This window comes from Ambystoma mexicanum, chromosome 11 (genome assembly GCF_040938575.1).
Source record: "Ambystoma mexicanum isolate Mex_15411 chromosome 11, UKY_AmexF1_1, whole genome shotgun sequence".
Taxonomy (NCBI): Eukaryota; Metazoa; Chordata; class Amphibia; order Caudata; family Ambystomatidae; genus Ambystoma; species Ambystoma mexicanum.
The window spans coordinates 1,457,450,911-1,457,476,296 of record NC_090934.1 but is presented as its reverse complement, the minus strand read 5'-3'; the positions used below and the strand labels follow the sequence as shown (position 1 = coordinate 1,457,476,296).

At 43.4% G+C, this 25,386-nt stretch overlaps 1 protein-coding gene across 2 annotated transcripts in view; it reads left to right on the top strand.

The window, feature by feature from the left end:
* Positions 1 to 21,958, top strand: part of SKOR1 (SKI family transcriptional corepressor 1) — a 44,077-nt gene extending 22,119 nt beyond the window's left edge. The window contains exon 9 of one of the 2 annotated variants that reach the window (XM_069625122.1): positions 21,068 to 21,958. In XM_069625122.1, coding sequence (XP_069481223.1) covers positions 21,068 to 21,177 — 110 coding nt within the window. In that variant the 3' untranslated portion in view covers positions 21,178 to 21,958. Of the gene's footprint in view, positions 1 to 21,032 lie in introns of both variants that reach the window. The other variant, XM_069625123.1, reaches the window with a different exon arrangement.
* Positions 21,959 to 25,386: the final 3,428 nt, after the last annotated feature.

Genomic DNA, 25,386 nt, shown 5'->3' with positions numbered 1-25,386 from the left:
TGGCCTCTCCACGCACTAACCGCCCCCTCAGGGCTCCTTACCAGTGAGCAGCGACACGGCAGGACTATCGGAGGTTGGTCTTTGGCGAAGTCTGTGCCACGGAGGTCAGGGGTGACGCGTGCAGCGGCCGAGGCTTTGGGCGGGGAGTGTCGGAGGTTTGCACAATGTCTGGCACGAGACCGACGCGGCGGCGTCTGAAATTGAAGCACCTCGTTCTGAGATACATGGAACACTGGACATTGAGGAGGATGACAAAGTGGAGACGTTCTTAGTCCCCAAACAAAGCTTGCCCAGGTTAATATCCCCCCCCCCTTTCCTTGGGGCGAGTAGTAAACCTGGCGGGGAGACCAGATTTAAACATCGTAGCCTTAGTCCACGCGGACCCGGATGGAGGCTCAGCCTCAGAAATCCTGGATATATTAAATTCAACCACAAAGAACACTGCAATTCCCAGCTACTTGTCAAACGCGTGAGATGGACTTGAAACAGATTCAGATTCAGATTTCTGTATAGAAGATACCCCAAATGAACGCTCAACCAAAACAAGTCAGGTACAAAAGCACCCACTACCCGTACCAGAAATAGAGCGCACCTCGTATAATCAAGCTAATACCAACCTTCGAAAAAAAGCACTAGCGAAGAAAAGAGGGAAAGATAAAGTACAATGTATGTCACAAGCGGGAAAACTCAAAACCCGGTTAAAAGGCAATTTGGAAAACAAAAACCTGAGAGAGAAAAAAACACAACAAAATAGAAAAGCAGAAGCATGTAAGAAGACTCTCCCAAGTCCACTGCTAGACTTTAAGAAGCAGTACAAAAGGAAATTGGACTCGTCTCTTGAATAATCGGATGCTGAAATCCTCAAGGCTGTACAAGCAAAGCTCCCAGCAAACAAAACGTGAAAAATGGAGGTCCAATCTCCAATGAAAGAGTGTGCACTCACATCAGTCCCTCTTTCCCTCACAACAAAAGTCAACCATTCACTGTCACCCCAACACCTGGACAAGTGAGAGGATTTGAGGGCTTTACAGATAGACACGCAAGACAGAGTGGGCCAAAGCATTCAGCACAATCCAGACAGTGTTTCAGTGTAGTATGTGTCGCTGTCTGCCCTGCCCCGTTCTGCAGAGGCAAGTGCCCATTCAAAAACATGAGTCTGTGGCAGACTCAGTGCCGGTGATTGCCGCAACTCCAACATGGGAAGCAACTAATGAACATGTCCTCAAGCCAACCAGCAGCCAATTAAAGGAGAAGGTGAAAGTAACCACCGGTCCTATCAACGCAAAAACCGCTGAAGCCTTAAACGGCTTAGTACCCCAGAACATCTCTATAGACAAAGAATTTCCCCTAGCTAAACTAAACTTAGGAAAAAGCAAACTACGTGAGGCTACTAATACCATCCAAAGTATTAGCCCTCATCTCACACCACCGGTGTGTATGCCGCCTAGGAACAGAAGATTGAGCGACATTCCTTCTATGTCATCAAAAGATACTCCATCAGAGAAACCAGATCTTCTGACTGTCATGTCAGCAGTAACAATCGCACAGGCGCCTTTCAACAAGCTTTATAAGTCGTTAAACAACACACTGAAAGACGAAACAACCATCATTGCCATGAAGCATTCGAAGCTCATTTTTCTGGAAGGCTACATAACAGCTCTAGAGCAAAAATCTCAAGAACGACAAACAATGTGGGAAAACAAATTCCTTTTGCAAAAAGCTGCAGCGAAACTTCGATCCCCAGATCGACTGAAGCCAATACAAGAAACAGAGATGGAAACGCAAACGTCCCCAGGGTTATCCCTTTTGACAGCACCCTTTATACAAAAGGGATATGTGAACAACGGAACTCAGAGAAAACAGAAGCCTAGTGATCAAGCTTCACACGATCAGTCTGTTGGAAACCTGTGCAAACCACCTTTCGAGCAAAACAGTTGCCCAACCCTGAGTACATCAAACCAGGATTCTACCCATAAGGATCCGAAAGTCCCATATCCGGGCGTGATTAAGGTTATAAGTTTGGCAGATGCATCTAAAGGTTTTCCTATCTTCGAAACCATGAAAATAAAGGCCAAATTCGGAAATGACAAGAACCGTCAAGTCTGCCTAGCAACAGAGGACAAAACTGCTTAAGGCAAATGGACACTCAAAGGCGATCGGAGTGCCCATCAAATTACAACTAACAAGCAGTGCACTAAATCAAACGTCCCAAAAAAAAGTCCATGCCGGATAGTGGTGCGGTTGACTTGGTTAAATCACCAAAAACAGTTGACGACTTTGACTGATAAATCTCTAATGGACATAACGCATCACTTGGCCTCAGACCTTGAAACACGGCCGGAGGTGACCTCTTCCTCATTGTCATGCGAAGTACCTAGCAAGCTTCGGACTGGGGAAGACGCATCGCAGCAAACGCTTGGCACAGAAAAAGAAAACCTTGAGACCCCTTTTACGACTCTTGAAGATAAATGTAAAAATCTAGGTAATTCCGCAGATTGGACTTCCACTTCTAAAAAACTAACTAGGCAATATAAAAAGACAGATCCTTCTACGCAATATAAAAAGACAGATCTTTCTACCCAGCAAAACTACCAAATCTCACCGACACTGAGTGGGAAAAGTGACCACTCAAGGGCCATGAAACTGCGCACAGAAAAGGAATCAAATGGTGGAAGTACATCCCGAAGAATTCCTAGAAACTAAACCCAGTCTCGTTCAAACCATCGAACTGGCCGCACTCGTCGGGGAAACATCATAGACGAGAAAGAGAGTCAAACCACTGGAATCCCCAGTCACACGTCAAAAACCATCTTAAACACTCTACTGAGATCCGAATCTTCAAATTAGAACAAGCCACTAACAAGGATGAAGACCTGGTTCTGAATAGAAAAACTGTCTTATACCTACTCAGCAAAGTGCGCAAATTAAGATCTTTAAAGACTGACGACTTTACACTGGTCGAACCTTATCATAGGGAGCAGAAAGCAAAAGCCTGCTTACACATAAAAGCCTGTGCAGTGCAGGACCTACCCAGAGAAGTGGACACGGAACTTCAGCAATTGGGATTTTGGCTCATCGAATTAAGAGAAAAGCATTCTGAAAACCAGGGTTGTTCAAGAGGCCAGGATGCCACGACTAATAATTACTGCTACGTATCTAAAACAGAGGTGTTATACAAGAACAATAAATGGGTAAACCAACCTAGAGCAGCTACGGACCAAAGACATATATTGATCTACCCGCAACTGAGAGGACTGAACCTGGAAGATCAAACTTCCATCTAAAGGAAGAGAACAGATTGAGATTAAGACCGACAGGTTCAGTGGAAAGGGATGGCACGAGGACTGAAGATTTGCATGACAAAAGGAAGACCCTGAGAGGACCGGAGGCCCTAGAAACCAAATCTATTGATCGTGGGTTCTAAGTTGGACCCTGGAAGGCACAAAAATTGAAACCGTCGACCAATTTAAATGCCTGGGAGTTATGATTGGCAGTACAAGATTTGAAACCAAAATGCAACAAGCCCTATGGGACAAGATGCATAATCTTACATCACAAACCAGAGCGACAGATAGAAAATTTGGCAGGTTTTCTTTGTTGCCTGCTATTCAATTCTATAAAGCAAACGTGATTCCATCTATTCTCTATGGGATGGACGTAATCCCCAACATCCCAGTCGCAATATGGCCAAAGCTGGACGGATATCTGTGGAGATTAGTTCTCAATGTTCCCAAGAACACTTCTATTGCAGTCATAAAACGCAAACTTGGCCAGCAATAGTAGAATCGAGTAGCATGCAGTTCTACAGGAAAACCTTGATGAAAGAAAGTCCGCCAGTCTACCAGCTGATTGCTCAGGAGATTAAAGGAGGTCGCTGCCAAATGCTAAATGCCTAGGTGACTGCAAAAAAACTCAAATTAGAACTCATTGCTTGCACTGGGGAAGATTTCATTTCCAACCCTTTGAGGGTAAAAAAAAAAAAAATTGAAGAATCGGACTGGATTAACACCCAAGAAAATGCTGTGAACAACAAATTGTTATCCCACCTTCCAAAGACGACAAAAAACGAAAGGAAACGCAAGCATACATCAACAAATTCCCAGATAAAATCTTGAGAAGCATCTTTATGAGAGCCCGGCTGAATCTTCTGCCTACGCACAAAATCTTGGAAATAAGATCTTTGTCAAAGTCAAATGAATGCAGACTATTCGCAGATCAACAGCAACGGAAGACAAGGCACTTGTTGATGTCTTTTCCAGAGACCAGAGCAATGAGACTCACATACCTGACCCCGCTGTTTTCTGACTGCAAGCTGCGGGAAGAGGAGATCTGGTGGACCCGCCTGATCTCGGGTGAAAAGACAAGATGGACCATTGCTTCGGCAAAGATCTTAAAACATGCTATTGAAAGAATAGAGGCCCTCAGCGACTAGACAGAAGGACCCTTTTTGTTCTTTTGTCCTTGTAAAAATCAAAGTGATTAAACACAAGTAATACCATTTTTTAAAATAAAATATAGAAATACACAACAATGAGTACATCTACACCACCGAATACCACCTAGCCAGCCGCCCCACCCCACCCCCCGCCAACCAAGCCAGCCTGTATGCCGACAAGAAAGGGGCACTGAACATGTGGTGTGGCAGGAAAACGCCATCTGCGACCTTTATTAGGCAGGAGTGAACTTGAAGGAGCCCCATATAGTGGCGTCACAGTGTCAAGCTTCTATCCCCCCGAGGTCACCTGGGGTGCAGCCCCCAGGTGGGCCACACGAGCACTACCTTCAGAGAATCCCGGTCCCTCCCTGAAAGATCTCCCTAAAGGATACTCCCACTCAGCTCGCTTTCCCAACGCGCATATTTCTTGCTTCCTTCTCATGTGCTTCCGTGGCACCCCCTTTCGAGCCTGCAGTCTTTGTGTCACGTTTAGTCCCCTCAAACCACTCGCAATTACGCTCCCAGTAGCCTCCCTGCTGGTATCTGGGTCTCGGCTGTGCTGAACCTGTGTACTCCCTGCCAGCACTGTCTGTGGATGCGCCATGTACGGGATATAAAGTTAAAGATAAAAGAAAACATATTAGCAACACAACAACAGGTACACACCAACGGGTGCAAAAAACCTACATTTCGGGTGGGGGGCGGCTAACTGGTGATGAGGAGCCACTTCAGAAACTGGGCCGGGCAAACGTGGAGGCTCCGCCTCCTCTGTTCTATCCCAAGGGTTCACTGGCATGGGGAACAAGTATGAAATTTGAAACACCAATTGTTGTATAAAAGCGCCTTACAAATAACCAATAAATAAATAAATAAATCAGCTACATTTTAAAGTGCAATATACCAGTGAGAACGACAAAGTGATTGAATTTAAAGACAACATTCACATTTGCTTGCTTTGATAATTTTATATCCAATGCCAGGTATCGATCAGGCATCACCCTTTAAGCAAAAGTGACCAGCAGGGGACATGGCAGCAGTACAGTGTGCCACAAATGCAACTTCCACATGAAATATAAACCATACATTTCTGTTGCTTATACCGTTGTATCTATGTTCTATTTTGCTTTTCTTGTAAAGCACAGCTTACACTGAAAGGCAACTGGGCGCTAGAGAGGCTCCCAGCAGATACAGTGACAAAACAGTCCCCTAAAACAGATGCGTTTATAGCAAGCAGCCCGAAGCACACCGGGGAGCTAGTTCCACAGAGAGGCTACAGCAACCAAAAAGGCACGACTGCCCATCCTAACATGACGAAATCGTGGAACCTGCAGAAGGTAGGCATCAAGGGAACGAAGGGTACCAGAGGGAAGAGAAGGACAGAATTTAGACACACAACCTAAACCGTGGAGCAGTGTCTTGATATGATAGACCCAGCCGGACGATGATATGAGTATCATCGGCATAGGAATAGCACTGGAAGTCGTGGGACAGGATTTATTTAGCGAGGGGCTGGACGTAGACAAACAAAATGGCAGAACCTTGAAGAACTCCACACGTGCGTAGAGTTGCAATTCACTGATAAGGCATGAAGAAGATCGAATGAGCCTCATCCGAAAGAAATAATTGAAACCAACATAGTATGGCGCCCGTAATGCCGGTCTACGGCAACTGATTGAGCAAGATGGAATGCTCAACAGTGTCAAAGGCTGCAGCCAAATCAAGTAGGATCAGCACCCCAACACCACCCTGATCACAGAGGCGGGTGAGGTCATCAATTACTGAGACCAAGACTGTTTCTGTACCCTGACTGGGACAAAAACAAGATTGAAAGTGTGAGATAAGCACAACAGACTTGTATTACACCCTTTTTAGATGTATACAACCCTTCTACCATTGCCCCTATGCAATGCAGAATCTCTCCTATCAGGAGTCAATTTCATACTCGCTGTAGCGAGTGTACATTTCAATTAGGGACTTCACTTGATTTCATTTAGCAAGACACCTTACTACCGCACACCCACAAAAAAACTGACATTCAGTGTACATTTATCACCCCTCTGCTTTAAGGCCAGGGACACCCCTTCCCTTGAGGGAGGTTTGGAGTTGGGAATGAAATTAGGAATAACCACTCACTTTAAATGACTATGGGCCTCATTACACGGTAGGCGGTAAGGGTTTACTTGCCAAAATGCCAAGGGTCTACTTCCATATCCCATACCCTTTCTATATCACCCAATAATTTAGGGGAAGGTATCAAATCAGACAAATCCCCACACTTGGTTCAGTTGGACACATTACTTACATAGACTGTCTCTGGGGCTGGCGCTCGGAAAAGATATCAGCATTTATGGACCCTTTCTTGGGAAAAACAGGGATCTGGTCAGGCACATCAGTCATGCATAGCAACCAACATTCCTCCCTCTATTTGGCTCTCCTTGCAAAGATCCCAGCATCTGTCTCCATTTCCCTGGTTTCCTTCAGGACTCTCATCATCAATTTCACCCCAGGTAGTGTCAGTTAGTCTTCCAGGCAAGGTTACATTTTGCAACCCTTATTTATTTTATTTATTTGCATTTGTATAGCGCACTTCCAGCCCAGGGGCATCGAGGCGCTGTTACATGAAATTAGTAAGAAAATTTGATTAATTTGATACAAGGGACCATTTGGTCTCTTGGGTACAAGTGCATAGCAAATGGGTGAATTCATACATGACAGGTAGGCGACTTCCTACATGATCAGGTGAGCAAACAATCAGTATTACACATCAGAAATAACATAGCATAAAAAAGTTAGGGAGGCAGACAAAGAGCTTAGTTTTGATGGCTTTGCGGAAAGCTTGGTGGGACCCGATCATTCTTAGGTGAGAGGGAAGAGCATTACAGTGTGAAGCATCCACTTGGGAGTGATGAAAGTGTTGGCATAACCCTTTCTGAGGGGTCTTGTGGATGTGTGCTTAATGATTCCTTGGGCAAGGTAGCGTGGTGCCAGATCATGAAGGCATTTATGTGTAAGCGAGAGTGTCTTAAAGACGATTTGCTCTTTGACTGGGAGCCAATGAGCCAGTCTCCTCCCCACGGAGATGTGGTCTTTCCTCGATGTGACCGTGGCAGCCCCCAGGGCGTTGTTTTGCACCAGTTGCAGTTTAGCCAGGTTTTTGCAAGAGGTCCCTACGAGGAGGGCATTGCAGTAATCAAGCTTTGATCAAATTATTGCCCTAACAATGGTAAGGTAATTCTGGCAGGATAAGAAGGGCCTGGCTGCATTGAGAACTTTGGAGTAACACCCTCTTTCAGTATTCACCCAGATGATTTTTAGGCAGCTCTCCACCTCACCCATTGTGCGACACCCTTTAACCTCAAAATCACACATCCAAAATATTAAAATTAGGAGGGGCTAGCTTATCGACCTGAATTTTTATTGGACCCTTACAGTACTCTCCATCCCCAAAGCCAGGCTCTCTCTGGGGATAGGATCCTGTAGTTATGAAACAAACTATGGGAGGGATGAATCCACCCAGTGGGGTTTTTATTTACCCATGTCAAATTTTGCACTGGAAAAGTCCTACATGGCAAAAACATGTATTTTACGCCTACACCTAACAATACATATATTCTGGGTTCCTCTCATCATGCCACACTTGACAAACTATGTCCCATTTCGGCAAGAGGTTGCATGTCCAAATGGCAAATTTTGAGAATTTACAAACATTTTTAACAGTTATCCACCCAACATTTTTGCGGCTGATATCTAATTTAATAAACTACCACCTCCCTCACTTCCAGCTTTGGGACATTTTCTGGGGTGCTAGGAACTCATTTTAGGTTGTAGCTTGAGTTCTCAAAGTCCAATTTTGATCGAAGTTGTGGCAACAGAACAGCCTTGGGATAAGCTTTAAAATGATAGTTCAGTTATTTTTCTGCGACTTACGAATCTCAAGGAAATTGACAAAATATGATTTCCCCTGTAAATCGACAGCAACATAAGTACATACACATGATTCTGACCATCAAATGACACACTAAGTTTCATTTATTGTTCGATGTTTTGTTTCCCTCTTAACAGGACATCTACTCCATTGTTGACCAAGGCTAATGGGAGATCTCTTGCTTATCTTAGATAGCAGCCCCTCATACGTTCCTTCTTGGTCACTGCTTGAGTGTTCTGAATAGAAACTGAGCCCTTCTCAGGAAATAGAAATTTAGTCATGTTTCTAGAAAGCGACACTTATGTTTGTGAAGGTTACATTTCCTTGGGCACATGAGGCCTTATGTTTATTTTTAATATAATTGTGTCTTGCCACCACTGCTAATTTTCCCAGCATGATTTGTTTGCTTTTATCTGGCAAGGGAAACATTGACTCTATGTATTAATTTCAAGCTGCAAAATGCACACATTTCCATAATCAGAGTTTCTGTGTTTGAAAATGCCATGCTTTCCATGTAAGGTAAGCCTCAGTTTAGCAATGCTCACTTAGTAGTGTATTTCTCCTTATTTAAAGACAGCCTTCTAATATGTCGAATGCAGTGAGACATTGCCCTTTTATCTGTCAGCCAGCAGTGTGTTTTCCAAGTTCAGCACTTTTTTGGACCAACATAGCCAAATAAGTTTCCTTTTTCTTGGGCAGTATATATCCCACAAAAGGGGTCAAAGAAAAGTGTGTCCTCAAGAAACCTACTCAATAAAAGAGTAACCAGGTATTTCGGCAGTTTCATCATAAACGGCAGGAGTGAGATCGCGCAAAAATTGGCCGGAAGAGCAGGGTCCAAGGTAGATTTTATTTAGGAACGGGATCACCAAAGGGTGCTTCAGGGAGGAAGAGATATGCCCTGAGCTAAACGATTGATTTACAACTTGAGTAACCAGTGGTGCAATGGGTACCCCTCTTTTCAGAATCCCACATGGGATGGATCCAAGGGGAGACTGATTTCAGCTGGCTCGTAGCGGCAATCACCTCAGGACCTAGCATGGGGTCACCTGTCCCAAGACCCGACATCACCATTTTCTCGTGAATGGTGGGAATTCTGCCTGTGAAATAATCAGACAAGGAATCACAGAGAGCCTACAAGGGGGGGGGGCACCACAACTGTATAGCAGAATTGTTAGAGAGTGTGTGCAAATAGCTTTTTAGGTTGATTAAGTGCAGATTGGACCTTGTTGGTATAGAAATCCAATTTAGCCTAAAAAATGGCTTTATGGTAGATGACAGTGGCCTGCTGAAAAGCAATCCTAGTGGCAGAGCAGTAAGCCATTCACCATTTCCATTCTAGTTGTCTATGACAAAGGCAAAGCTCTTTAAGGTGGGCATTAAACCATGGTTCAGAAGGGCGGGCATATGCCTTGGAAGTGGACAGCAGAGCGAGGGAGTCAGCTGTGAGCAAAAAAGCTTGTGAGAGTAGACAGGTCAGTAGGCTGTGTAGCTATGCAGTGTTCATTAATCTGAGCCAAGCTCATAGCCCCTTCCACTGAGTGCCAGCTGTGCTGTAAAGGGCCTTTAGTAGCTGATGGCTTGATGATAGACTTGACGTCAATAGAAAGTGGAATAATGAAATAATTAGTCTGGGGCACTAGAAGAGCTGGATACGTTTTTACTGTTGAAATAGACAACAAAACGAAATCCAGTGTGTTCCCTAATTGGTGGGTAGGCTCAGTCACCAGTTGTTAAAATTCTAAGATAGTGGTGATTAGCCTGTTTTTTGTGTGTATATTACAAGTGGTGGGAGGCGGTGTAAGTCCCAATTTTTTCGAGTCCATAAGACTCCATGGGAATTTTTATGGAATTACTGCCTGCGCTAATTCCACTGCAGTAATTCCACCAATTTTGCCATTTCTTGGCAGTAAGGTGGAAGATTTACCTCCAGCATTTTGATGGAGGAAAATCCTCCACAGTACAATGAAAGTTGTAGTACAGAGTTACCTTTGCATTACCACCATTGTTCTCTGCATCGATGTACTCGTAATTAGGCCATCTATAACGGGGCAGAGAGTCACTAAACTGTCTTTCAGCCCAATTGTGGCTCATTTTCAAGTTCCCCCTAATTTGGGGGCAGGGAGCCGTTACTTGTAGACATAAAGGCGGTGTGTATGCAGGTACGCCAACTTTTGCCCTACACTTTTGCGCTCCTTAGTGCAATTAAATTAAACACTGCCTGCCATGCATGCATGACAGCCAGCGTTTACAATGGAACCCTATGGAGTACGCTTGCTTTATACTGGAGCGTAAAGCCAACTGTTTCCATAGGAACTCCCAGCATTAAAATTGATGCTGGTGCAAATGCTGCGGCATTTGTATGGGGGAGAGGAAGGGAGGCGACAGAAGTGCAAGTTGCGTTCCGCTCCACCTCTCTGCCATATAAATGACCAAAAATGGGGTGTGATGTTAATGGAAGGCTTAAAAGCCCTTAACGTTACACTTCTCACCAAAATGAGTCCCATTGCTGTGAGGGGTCTGAAATGTGAGGCGCACAACTTTGTGAAGGTTTCTCAACAAATACCTTTTTATTAGATTAGAAGGTTGGATAAACACCTCACTATCCCTACCCTAATGAGGATTTCCCTGCCTAAAATAAACTACAGGAAACACTCTAACAAATGATATCTGTCCCTAACACGCATACATACAACAAATAAACAAGGAAATGCATGGCAGTTCAAAACAATAATGATTAAGTTCATAAAGTAACCAGAGTCTCTCTTGACTATCTGGGCAAACACCCCTTCCCCAGGTTTAAATGTGATTCTGCTTCACAGTTGAAGAAAAGAACACAAGGAAATCCAGATTTGCAACAAAGTTCCAAAACAATTCTTTGCAACTTCAACTCGTCATCAGAAAGTTCCAACACTCCAGTAATTCAACAAAGAAAATAGAAGGGTCTTGTCTTCCTTGAACAAGTATACGATTTATCCTCCTTAGATAAAGGACAATGGGCCTCATTATAAGTATGGCGGTAAGGTAACCGGCACTGTTGCTACCGTACCGCCATACTAGGAGCTGTGCTCACGGGTGCCTGCCAGCCCGCCAGGTCTGCCCTGGCGGGCAGAGCGGCACCCGCAAGCACAGCAAGTCGGATGCACCGGCACCGTTGTAAATGGTGCATTCCGACATCCCCATTCCCATTGAGCCCTATCGGGCTCAATGGGAATGTACCAGTTCCGGCACCCGCGAAAGGGCAATTACCGGGTCCAACGGGGCCGGAATACCCCAGTAATTACCCATTTGCAGGCGCCGGACCCGGTTGCGAGTTTGGAGGTAGCCTTGCCGGTTTTACCGGCAAGGCTACCTCCAACCTCATAATGAGGCCCAATGTCTCAGTTCATCAATTGCAACAGTAATAGGTTTGGTCAGGATGATTTGCCAAAACTGATACGTTCTAAAGGAATACAACTTCTTTGTAAAAGCTTTAAACAGTTTTTCCATCAGCACAACAAACATAAATTGTCTTTGTCAGAATGATTTGCCACAAATGATAGGTTCTAAAATACAACTTTTTTGTAACAGATTTAAACAGTTCTTCTTTCAGCACTACAAACAAAATAGCATGTCTCAGGACCACTTTGTAGCACTTCATCAACTTCCACCTGATTTACTCCCATGTCAGGCCTACTCCTTCAAAGGTTTGCAATTCGGGTACACTCTCTTGCCCGAACAGTGTTTCACAACAACAAGTGCTTTTGTGGTTAAGGTCAACTGACAAAAAAATCAGCTTCACAGTATTCAACAGTTTGCAGCTTCAAAACCTTTAACAACTCTTCAGAGGAAACAAGAAAGATTCACAGTGGTGCTCTTTAATACTCTCCTATAAATAACACTCCTCTCCTTCTGACTATCCTTTCCCTGAAGGCCAGCCTTTTTGCCACTCTTGTTTCACCACTGCATAAGAAACCAAATACTGACAAGGATAGGGTCTTATTCTGATTCCCCTTTACCTTTGGAAATGTGAGTTTATACTAGCTTTTACCATATGTTAGACAAAGTATGGGTAACAAGTTTCACCACTTATGGACCTTTTATTAGCCCCCTTCTGCCATTGGCAATATCGGCAGGATTGTATTTGCCTTGATTTTAGTCTCCCTCTTGGCTTGGGCAATGCTTGTAGTTATTAATTCTTAACAATATCGCCCCTTCGGGTTGTTGGGTTTTCACACAGACTCACACTTTTAAAGTTACAGTCATTTGGCTTTGTTACATAAGCTTTCGCTGCATTTCAACAGTTTGTTTTTCAAAATTACTTTGAGAACCACTTTCACTTATACGCGAGTACTGCTTTTTCTGCTTTTCAATAGTTCGGTATTCAAAATTACTTTCAAAACTACTCTCACTCATACGCGAGTGCTGCTTACTCGCTGAACGCCTGCCTTGTACACGCGAGCGTGTGCGGAGCGCTCCGGGGTCACTACTAGCTTGTGTATTCACTGGGTAAGGCGTGCACTTACGATCCGCTTGCATAACTTCTGCACTGTGGCTCCTCACGCCCCGGCAGACTGCTTGTCTCAGTTCGCCTTTGACCGCCCCACCTGTAAAAGGAGCTCCTTTTGCTCCTGAGGCTCTCTGGTGCCATCTAGGCACCAGAGACAGCCTTGAATACTCGGGTGCACGCCAGCCACTTTAGACAGCCTCCTGGGAAGGAAGGCTGCTTCCCGCTGCACAGCCTCTGCAAAACAGATCTCCTGAGGGTAAGCTTCCCTCTTGCACGCTTCCCGCTGCATGACCTCCGCACTTCAGGGATCAGGAGGCACAGACGCTCTCAGGGCCGGAAAATGATAGCTGCCGGTGGTCCCGGCATCTTCTATCTCCTCCAACCTCGGTCTAGGTGGCCTGCATGAAACACGCTGCTTCTTGCTTACTCTGCTCTTGTCTATGGCCTGCATCTGAGGGGGCCTTTAAGCCTCTCTGTCTCCCTCAGGTGTGGGGCATCTGAATTAACAATCTGACCACTCCTGCAACATTGCACCTCCTTAGCCCTCTTCTTCGTCCCAGTACTTAGGGAATTTCTTTTGGGACTTGAAGTCCCAACAGAAAAGGCTAGATTTTTTAGTTAGATTTTTACGTTTAAACCCAAATCTGTTACTTATAATATTCTTTAAAGGAACATCACAAGGATTAGTCACCAGACTTGATTGAAAAGGGGAAGGCAGTTCTTTTAAGCTGTTATTTATAAATTTCCTTTCACTGTGCCTTTGGTTATTAGGGAGGTCTTAAGCTTTGCAAGTCACCAGGATTTTGGAAGGACTTTTATTTCTCCCATGGCCTAGGAGTCTGTGATTGTTTTCCCCCCTTTTTATATGTGTATCTTGTGAAAAAAACATGGTTATTACAAGCCACTATATACTTTGAGATTTGTGAGATGTCCTCTTCATTCCACAGAGTCCTCTCATTCCCCAGGGCCTTTTCTCCTCCCAGGGGATCCTCCCGGAGGACATCACTCCCAAGGTCAGGATCAGAAAACGTCTGCCTTTCCCTGGCCACCTGGCAGGAGACTTTAGGCAGGGAATTAGTGAGGAATCAGCGTTCTGCCAATCAGGCTTGGAAAGGGTGTTTTCTGTTCTTCCGACCTAGGCCGTACCATCACTGCTGACAAGGGCCGAGGCACAAGCTGGTGAATCACTTTGTCCTCTTGGCCACTGCCTTGAGTAAGTATTAGTACGAGCCAGAGAGGTGCCGGTCAGATGGCCATGAATGTGACTCACCTGGGAGATGTCCTAGGATGATAATAGTGTTAAACAGCATGTTCAGCGGCAGACATGGGCAGTAATGGCCCTGAGCTCTAGCAAGGTCCTCACTGTGGTCGAAATTACTTGGGCTGGTTTTGCTGGTACGCTCTCTGTCCACCATTGAGTGTACGGCTTAATGCTGTGCTTTGAGTATGCCCTCATTGTGGAGCATAGAGCCACTGCCCTGCAAGACTTTGATCCTATACAGAAGGGAGATTTGTTTGAATGCAAAACCATCTTTTTCGTTTAAGAGATCAGTGAAAGAAACCCTTCTCCGATAGGTGGCGGCTAGGAATTTGACATACTTGAAAAAGAAAAAAAGGCCTCGGATTATGTTACTTGGTGGATTTACTAGAATCTGCTTTTTTGTATGCAAGTGACTTATCGCCTGCACAGCAAGATGCAAGTGTCCCATGGCCATCTGTCTCTCATGGTACACACCGCTTTTTATAACCTAGCTTTCTAGCGGAGACCGCGTCTTTGGGATTTTGCAGTCCGTTGATATTCAACTTGAGTTTCTTTCCTCCTTCTGTTGGAGGCCTTTTTTCACTCACGTTCAGAGGCTGAATTTGTGTAGCCCAATAGACAGAAGCAGACTTTGTGTACCATTGTAGACAGATTCACTGTATTATTTTATTTGTGATCATAAATATTTGTTTTGATGAATCATTTATTTTCCCTTCTGTATCGTTATTTACTATTGATGAGCATTGTGTGGTTTCCCGTTGAACCCCTAGCGTGAGCACACATTATCAAAGCTACTTTGCTATGATCTACCTTTCCTGTAGATGCAGCATACTTGCCAACATGACCCATTCCAATCTGTAGGTGATTATCCAGTCCTGGTTTTTTGTTTGCATTCTGGCACTTGTAGTCCGAGTGTTATATGCGGTATTGAACAATTTTCTCAGTACTGACAGGCCCACTTGTGTGTCCGCTCTTGTGTATCCTGTAGTGTTTTTTGAACATGTATACTGAATTAAAGTTTGTAGCCTTATGATGGGATCCAAAGCACCTCTGTTCGGTCCATATTTCATGTCTTTTCTTTTGTGAACCAATCTCAAGATATTTGGGTGTGGAGTTTAGGAAGGACAATGCCTTTGGAGTCTACGTCCACCTTATTCCTTTAGAGGATGGTCCTTCCCACTGTTGTGTTGTTCCTGAGCGGTTGTCATTCCACTTGTCCTGTTAAAATAAGTTACTCGTCTCTCACTGCTGCCTGGTCAAGTTTGACATGAGGTTGAATGAGGTACAGGATGCAGGTTCAGACTTCCCACTTTAGCGGTTGTTACTGCAGTAACCATTGCGCCTCTTCCAATTGGGCATCCAAGGGACTTGGATGCCTTATGACTTGGTTGTCCTCATCATTTTGAAGTTGATTGACAACTTAGGTGTACACATATTACCCAACTAATCTGAATAGTTAAGGAATTTCAGTTGTACACCTTTATCCAATTCTTCACTAAAGTTGAGTCTCAATCTGTGTGGAAAGTGTGCTTTGGTGCTCAGCTCTCCTGTCTCCTACTCAAATCTGCTCCGTGTGTTGCTGGTTTACAACGTCCCGTCGTCTTACAAGATGGCACAGGTTCTGTCTAGTACCTCAATTGATGGCTGTTGGTTGCTTCATCTAATGGCTCCCTCTGTGCTTCTGGGGGTTGTTTGGGTGTGCTCATTTGGGTGGAGAACTGGGTGCACCGTCACACACTATCAGAGTTTGATGGAGTTTTTTTCTTCCACGGTCGCTAAGTATATCAAAGTCCGATGTACAGATTCTGTTTTTAAGCATTCTGTTATAAACATTGAACACCCCCCCCAAGCATTTCTCAACAATCATTTGGGTGTCACACAGATGGCAAGGGATGGCCTCAGATGACTTGGACTGCTCTGATATTTGATACTGATGTAAGGGCAGTGACGAGAAAAAACAAATATAAATCCTACTGTTCACAGTGGTAGATTTCTTCACTGCCCTAATACGGAGCAATCTGATCCGTGACAAGGCTATTGTTAATTGGGTTTCAACCACAAGAAGTAATATGTGACAAGGATAGGGGTTAACATGTTTTTGTTTTAAAGGATTCAAGGTGTTGCTCGTTTCCTGCCGCAATATACACACATTCTCAGCAAGCATGGATTGTGAGTAGACTAAGTAGGACTCAGTGTAAGGCAGATTTCCAGTAATAAATTGGGGCAGGTCTATCACTGCAAGGTTCTCCCTCCAGGTCTCAAATTGACTTGAAGGGTTTCTTTTATGGACCATGGTGATGGGGTTTAGCATGTGTGAGTACAAGGGATAAGGGGTTCCTTTCATTGGATGGCGGGTCTAAACCACCATGACATTAGTCATGATTGACAATTGAGGACTTATCCTTCGACCTCTTCTAAACCCAGTGACTCCAGTGTAGTAAAGGACAATGCCAGCTGGTTGTAGTTCTTTAGCCTTTTTGTTTTCGGTTATGTTGTTCTTCACTAAAATTAAATTTGGCAATCGCACTCAAATGTAAAGGTGGTGTGTGGACAACCCCCTTCCGAGAGTGGTGTAATAAAACAATACGGAAAGTGCACTATGTCTTTCCAGGTGCCTAAACTAAAATGTAGTCCAATATCCAAATGATGACCTTTCAATTCACAAAGTTACAGATACTAAGTGATTGAAAAGTTGTGTAACATGGGTTGTTAAATTTCCCTTTGTCAAGTGCTGTGATGGAAGCAAAAACCTCCTTGCAGAATTACTTAATTCAGTTGCTAGAAAATACAACAATTCAAAGACGTACATGGAAACGTTTGCTGAAGTGTAAGCTTATCTCAAAGAAAGCACGTCTGCAGAGGCGATGTCTCTGCCGCTTGTGTGATGTCGAAAGAACTGGTACTATAGACACACAAAAAATATAAATATTTGTAGTCAATAGTATGGCTAAAAAATGCTTGACTCGAGGGAATGGGACAAACACTGGGGGTGGGGGAACCCCCTGTTCCTGTACTAAGCTCATTTTATGTATTCAGACTTATGAAATGCTAACGCCAAAGTGCTGTGCAATATGATTAGTAAGCGGTGAAAACACTGAACTAGATAACCATGAAGGCACTTAGCTAAAGGCTGCATTTAATGTGAAGAAACAGGCAACAGATGGAACTGAAAGGAGCAGGAGTAAGTGGCGAGCTCAAGGGCAGAGAAAGAGCGTTCCGAACTTCAGGGGCCTGCAGAGGAGATAACCGGAAGCGGGAGCAGGGGGCGGCCAAAAGGAAGAGGGAATAGGAACTAAGATTCCAAGTGTAGGAGTGACGTGAGAAAATAGAAGAAACGTAAGACAGTGCAAGGCCATTTACAGAAGTGAAGGCAATGCACAGAAAACGAAACTTCAGAAAGGCAGGGAAAGAAAGCCAGACAGAAGCATCAAGACAAGGAGAAATACGAGATAAGGTCGCAACTGGCAATTTCACCTTGAACAATCTAAACTATTTCATGTTATAGCCACATTCCAATGCTCTAATAAAGCAATAGAACCGGAGGAGGGGGGCAATACTGGTCTGTTAATGCCCCTGTGTTGATAGTTACAAGCCAGAGCAAAGCTTTAACGTAGTCCCTTCTCCCTTTCCATGGATGCATTTCAAAAATAGGAAAAAAAGTAAACCAAATTGCTGCAATGGAACGAGAGAAGGGACTACACGTAGTCCCTTCTCCCTGCCCATGGCAGCAGGGGATGAAAGGAAAGAAACTCTGAGACTCGATGCTCCGAATGGAGCACTTCACATAAGTCTTACCTGGCCAGCTAACGACCCAGCAAGGGCCAATAAGATTGTTTGTAATAATCTGTTTGCTCCTCGCTGTGTCCTAATCTTCTATAGCACCTAGAAATAGGAATACTCCACCTGCTTTTTTCACTCATTTGCAGCATTTCCACATGAAGCGCGATGCCATCTCAAGGAATTAAATACAGATATGCCTGAATACCAATATCGGTATGGTGACCCTTCGAAACTGGTACAAGGAACGTGGAAGCAAATGCAGGAGATTGAGGCAAGCAAATATTTTAAGCTGTTATCTTTCACATAAGGCTTCCCAAGAAACACAACCTTTTGATTTGGCTCTCGGGATGGGGCTGACATCACAACCATTCATCATTATACTTGGTACCAGACTTTGGACACTCTGGGCCTGATTTACAAAAGCGTGGATCAATGGAAAGCGTTTTGTAAATCAGGGCCTCTGTTTTTTCTTCATTGATGGGCTTGCCGAAGCACTGGGGTTGTGGATGACAACCAGTAACCTTTTTTAAAAATGTTTTTAAATGAAAGGCTTTCGTAATGGGGGCCTCAGTGGATTTCTGTTTTATTCTGTTCCAACAGCAAACAGAAGCTCGCTCCTCTGCTGGGATCTAAATCTCTGGGAGCTGTTTGAGTCCTGCTTGTCGCTTGGAAGAGCGCCACTAACTTAATATTGACTTCTGATTATTTTTGACTCCAAGACTATTGGTGCCATACTAATTACAACTGCCTTTGGCATTTAGGATTCTTGAGAATATGCATCGTAATCAAATTTCAGATGTTGGTCATAAGCCTAATACAGAGCAGATGCTCACTGATTTATCTTGCTTTTTGTGGGCATCATTTTGAGCGCAGGAGTAGAAAGTTTTCCATGCATTTTTATTAATGTCCTATGCTTTGGAGCTACTTTCAGATGCTCCGAATCAACTCAAATTGATCTCTGCTCTGATATGAAATCGGGCAAAAGTCGGTAGTCAGGTACTTTCCCCTTTTCCCCATGATAGACATTGCATTCCGGTTGATTGGCACCACGACAGGCATTGTGGTACCACCACCATAAAATGAAGCCCTTCACTGCATAAGCGTGTGATCGGTACTCACCAAAAGATGCGCCTCTGTGGGCATGGGGGACAGACATTGCTATCACCAGACCTAAAACCTGGAACTCGTTACCTATCAACATTTGTCCCAGTCCTAAAATTTCAAGAAAAAGTAAAAAACCAAGCTGTTGCTGTGACACCCTTATGCGGATGACAGCCCATCTTGCACCTTGAAGCGATTGCGATTTCAGTCTTGCAAGCTAGAAATACAATTGAAAGACCTCATTTTTATCACTTTCATTTGCCCAGGTTTCCTATTTTGGCTCTGCCAAATGTTTTAGGTAGGCTGAAAAAGCTACTCAGCTGTCACCCTTTCTAGGTTGGCAAAGCACAGAGTTCTTTTGTAGACGTAGGCTGGTGCGTCACATGAATGCTAGCTGTCAGGAAGAGACCTGGCAGCCTATGGGGGAAGAATAGCCGAGCACTGGCCAGTGAGGATGAAAAAGCTTCTTCAAATGTTCTGGTTTGGAGGACCTCGCAGTTGACGTGCACTTGGCTCACCCTTGGATAGTTCAGGTAGAGCTCAAACCTTAGTCTGGGTGAGATGATGGGGTTTCAAGAATGAAATCATCAATGAAAAGGCAATACAGTCAAAAGAAAGCGGAAAGTAAATTGCAAATAAGAGTCTCTTCAGCACTTACTGCTTGTGTGTAAACCTTTGCTTCCTCAGAGAATTGTATATTTTGCAAAATTTGTGTATTTAACTTCGTTGGTTAATCGAGACTCATTATGGTCGACAATGCTTCATGGGAATATAATTGCTTTGAAAATTAGCCTTATTGCGTTCTTAAGAAATGTGTGTGATTTGACCTGAAAACAAGTCCCTAAAGTAGGTATCAAAGACTACAGATGAGTTTGCTGTTTCCAAGAGTTATACGACCGTTGGTCATTTTACTTCATTTATATGATATTTTGGTGTTTGACCTGAAAGCTAAGCTTTTTTATTCTGTTGTTATATAGTTTCTAGGAAGTATGTTGTACATTTTCATTAGAAAAATACTTTCTTTTATGGAGATGAAAAGAAATTGTTAACGATTAGAATATTGTTTTTGAATTTGTTGTTATCTTTTTGTAAAGGTTTATATTAACCATAAACAAAACAAATAAAAAAATAATAATTTGCAAATAAAGCCAACACCAATTGATGCAAATGCATTAGCTAATGAAACAAAAAAAAAACGTTTAGACAGTAATAGTAAAAATGGAGTAAAGGCACAGAAATGATGTCAGAAATATCTTGCAACCTTTGTTCCAAGTGTAACCACCCATTTCTTCATGTATATAGCATAAGTGGGGGACCCAAACTATAACCAACACTACCATTGGGTGTTTTATGCCTTGTTTTATGCCTTGCAATGGCATCTTCATATTAGAAGTTGGAGAGAAAACGTTTTGTTTTAAGGAGGAGGAGGCTGCAACAGTTGTGCATTTGGGAGGGATTGGACAGACGTGGAAATATTTCTCAAGCACTCTAGACGTGTCTGAGACTCTCACTGTGGAGATGACTCCCAAGTGGGTAAACCTCTTTTAAAAGTCCTTCTAACATCACTTGCTAATTGCCCCTCAGAGACCAGCCCTCTTCGAAAAATGTGCATTGCTTGAGTGTATTTCTAGGACTTGAAATTGCGGATAATCAGATACTAGAGAACGAAATGTATCTAGTTACTTTTTGGAGAGCAGTTAGACACCCACTTCATAGGAAGGCTGTATTGTGTAATTGTGATCTCATAGATTTTTATGAGCATTTCTAATCTATTTATTTTTAAAGATTTGTTATGGTTACTATTTTCCTTTAAAGTGTCTTGGGTCTTACCTTTTAATGTGGAAGATATTTCTAATGGTTTTGAATATGAGGACGATACATATCAATTTAAAAGTTAAGTAATTTTTCCTTGCTTATGAAAGGGAAGTCTGCAGACTCTGCTATTGATGTCTGGGGCCCCATCACCCACCATGAAGTGAAGGGCATAGCAGGTGTTTCCAGGGGGAAAAGTAATGTATTGGTGGTATCTGTTCTTCTTCAGAGGCCCATGACGCTCTCCATCATTTCTCTTGTAAGATGCTGACACCAAGACACTGCACCGGGAACTGCTCCTTCAGGCCTCCTCTCTTGCCCCAGTGAGTCACATCTGGATACCTCGGAAGGCCATGTTCCACAGCACCCTATAAGGACTGGGGACCTGCGCTCAAGACACCATCACCTCAAGGAAGCAAACAGAGTCAAAGCCATTTTTTTTTAAAAAAAGCACCATGTACATACTCTGGACCTTTGTCTCTGGCGCATGCAGCTATGAGTGGATATTTCTTAAACTTGTAAATATTTGTACATTAAATTTAGGACTTCGGACCACAACCCTTTACTGGACCAAAAATGAGTGAAAACACAAGGTCCGTTGTACATATCAACACAGATTGTGAATAAAATATACATATATAAATATATATACAGTATATATATATCAAGGACTCTTGCAAAAAATGTATGTGTCCATTGATTGACTGGAGTCTTATTCATACTGTATGTCTCTGTTTCTCGAAAATATTGTTCATACATGAACAAAGTGGCTATGTGCAATGGATATAAATGTACTGTGAATTTTTTTCCTGAGTCAGTATTTGTTGAATTTTTATTTATTTTGTATATTTATTTACATTTACCATCCTTTCTACAAGATTGATGTAAACAGCACTTTAAACAGCGATTCACAGGCTAATGTACAAAATGATAGTTGGGTTTTTTGGGGTGGGGGTGAGGAGAATCTCTGTGTAAGTGATTATGGTTCCTAAATAAAAGCGACTGTGCAAGAGCTACTGCTGTTGTTGTTTGGGTGCAAAAGGTGATGGTAATACATACATGCATGAGAAAATAAAAGAAGGGGGCACATGTTGAATCTGGTTATTAAAGAAGCAGTGTGCAATATACTAAAAACTAAACATCAACGGCATATAAATAAATGGATTTGTATTAAATTGTTTATGAAAAAGCACTCACACTCTACCATCTGTTCATTCCCACTGAGACTTCTAAATGGTTTTATACAAAGGTGCACTCGATGTGTATTTTATAGCAAGGCATCCCCATTGCTTGATATAGAAGGACATATACAACAGACCTTAGTAACCCCTGAAGTGTTTTAAGCAGCAATTCATTTAAAATGCCTGCTGTTGTATTTGCAATGCAGCTTCCGGATTCTGAGGGGGAATGGACAGAGCAATCGGAAAGGAATAGCTAAAAATGTGATGGGTATCATTTATAGCATTTAGTAAAACAACATCTAGATAGCCATATATGTGAAGCATTGAGGGTAATTCATTAGGGTTCATGAGCCGGCCAGTATTGGCATTAATGGCCCAAACACCTTTCAGAACAGTAAGGTCTTTCAACATTTTCGGTGATCCACTCCAAGGTTTAGTTCCGGGGTGACATTGTTTCACAGCAGTAGGCCTTTGCCCGCAGAGGTTATTCCTCCAGTCCTCTTGCAATGTTAAGATGTTTGGGTAAGTCTGTTTGGGAAGGCAGACTGAAGATCCTGATGAGACAATTAGAGGGGTATTGTGTTTATTATGCACTGAACATGCATTTCACAAGGCTGAACGTGTGCCAGGAAATAATCCTCAGGTAATCGATCGTAAGTGATGGTATTGCACAAGAAATTTCAATGCCAAGTTAAATATATTGTAGTAGTTAGAAAGTACATGAAGAGTCAACACATAACCATGTATGTACGTGCCAGCGTTTCTCCTGTAAAAAGGCTTTCTCAAGCATGATATTGGTTCCGCTTATGGATTACAAGTAATAGTCTTTGATCTTTCATGATAAAATGTACAGAGACCTTGTTTCAGACTTTTACGGGATTCCGCATGTTTGTTATGTATTTCGGGCACAAGTCCTAGAATGCTCTGTGAGAGGTGAAAGCAAGATAGCATCTGAAGTCCTTTCTAAAGCCGCATGTCCAACATCAATTTATGGCAGGAAATGTAAATATGGGTACACGGAAATGTCTCTAGTCTGAGAGGATCCTTGGGTTCTCTGCCTCAGAGGGGCCCTTAGTCCTGAACAGCTCATCTTGGAAGACTGCTTGGGTCTTAAGTGTCAAGTCTTCTCTATGTGGTTCCAGAGCTCTTGATATTCCATTGCAGCCGACCCCTTGCATCTAAGTATCCCGCTTTGTGAGGGATATTTTGTTCTGAACTGTTCATCTCAGAAGGTCATGGAAATGAGCATTTGTGAGGCTCTGAAGGATTCTTGTGTTTTAACATCTCCTATATGACATGGATACATTTTCCCTCAGGATGGTTTGTGATACTACTTACTGAATACAACCTATGTATGTTAGGCTCCAATGGAAGAAGCTCGAACCTGCCATTATTTCACACACTAACCTCTAATATTCCCAAGTACAGTATGTGTCTTTCAAAAGCCTTACAGATTGTTATTTATGGAGAAGTTTTGTCTCATTCTGAACCTGTGACCCACTGGTCACTTCATAGTACTGGAATTGTAGTTTGCATTTGGGGTACCCATCCCACCGTTGTTGCCAGTGTAGTGACACAAGTATCAGGAAACATCAAGTAGACATAAAGATGCTTTATGGATGGACCCCACCGAAACAGACTGTTTCTTGCTGATTGCCTCCAAACGCTTCACTTGAAATCTCTGTCCTAGACACGGAAGAATCCAAGGAATGTAAGCAGCTATGTGATAGCCCTAAATGTAACAAAATACACGATTTGGCATGCCATCATCATATTGGTTAACTATCAGCTTCTATACATTTATAGTATTCATCTGTCTGGATGAGCGAGTAGGTGATGCATCAGCTTGGTCATTGTCTTCGACTTGGATGTCGCTGTCTTGATCAACTCTGTCTTGCATCGCCTGCTGTTGCAAGCCCCTGTACAATTTCCCTACTCAAGACTTGCTCCGAGTAGGTCTTATGCTCTAGAGAATGCCTGCGATGCTCAGTGTGGTGAATTTGTCAGTCGTCATACCTGGAACCTCTGCATGCCTGGGCTACGCTGTAAACTATAGACCGGAAGTTGTTTCAAAGGACATGGATGACACGGCTCTGTAACTTAAGTGCTTACAGAGGAGTGAATATCTATCGATAATGAATGCGCCCATGGAGCAGATGCAGGGACTGGTATAACTAGAAATGCCTCCTATGAACTGGAGTAGTCAGGCAGATAACTTTGTCCTTGTCGTCATCCAAAAATCCCTCTCTGGGACTTCAAATTCAGAGTTGATTTGGTGCTCTAGAGTTTCTTCTAGAAGCGCCTCAGCGTTTGCGGAGTGCAGGATGCGGATATGGACAGAGACAAGATAACATCCCCAGATGGACTAAGCAAAAGCGATGACAACTGTGGGCCTCTTCATGCAGACAGTGGAGGATCCACCGGCAAAGATCCAGGTAGAGCTATGGTCGCAGATGGCCTCCTCTTCGATTAGGTTAATCGATCTGTCAACGCAGCCTTGGACTGGGCTTTTGCTGCATGAAGCTTTATCACAATTCACAAGGTTGACAATGAGGTGTAAATTGGAGTGGCCAACTGACAGAGTGGATGACGCCGTCTTCATTGGAGAGTGGCCTGCTGACAGAGTGAAGGGTCCCACTGTCTTGGGCATTGATGGCCTCACCGTTGAAAAAACTTTGTCGTTGACATGTTCTCTTTTGTTGACAAAGCCTTCAATGACAAATGTCTAGCAGAATGTCATTGGGCGACTGGATCCTTCGTGGATGTATAGCCACCTTCTGTCATTAAGAGAGCTGTGACAGAAGCAGCAGAAGCAGTCGCAGAGAGGACCATAGTTTTTCCTTTATGTGTGGGCACATGAAGGTCCTTGGGTGCCTGGGACAGGTGTGCACCCTTACCTGTTTGTCTCTGATTGGTTCATAGTTTTGAGACTTGGCCCTTTTTTTTAATTTTATTTTTTTTACAAACTCTATTTCTCAGGAGCACAAGCTACAAACATCATTTCCATCCTCGATTTTGTTGCATAAGTACTCATGAGTACAACTGTTATAACACCCCACCCTCGCCCCACTTTCTGCCGTTTAACATCCGACTTTGATTACGGCAACACGACAATGCCCAATATGAAAAGGTGCGTTGTATACCAATTCATGTCATTAATGCACAGCGTTCACAGGATGGAAACCTTGTGGAGGTAATTAGGCTTAAAGTACATTTGTTCCCTATCTTCCATAAACTCGTGGAACGGCAGCCATGTGTTCTGGTGTTTCGGGAGAGAACCATAGGCCAGTGCTGTTACCTTTTCCATGGCCATCACTCCCCTCAGACTCACCCACCATCTGGCCACTACCAGCCCCTGTTTGTTTTTCCATGCTTGTGCTATGTTGGTTCTAGCCAAACTCA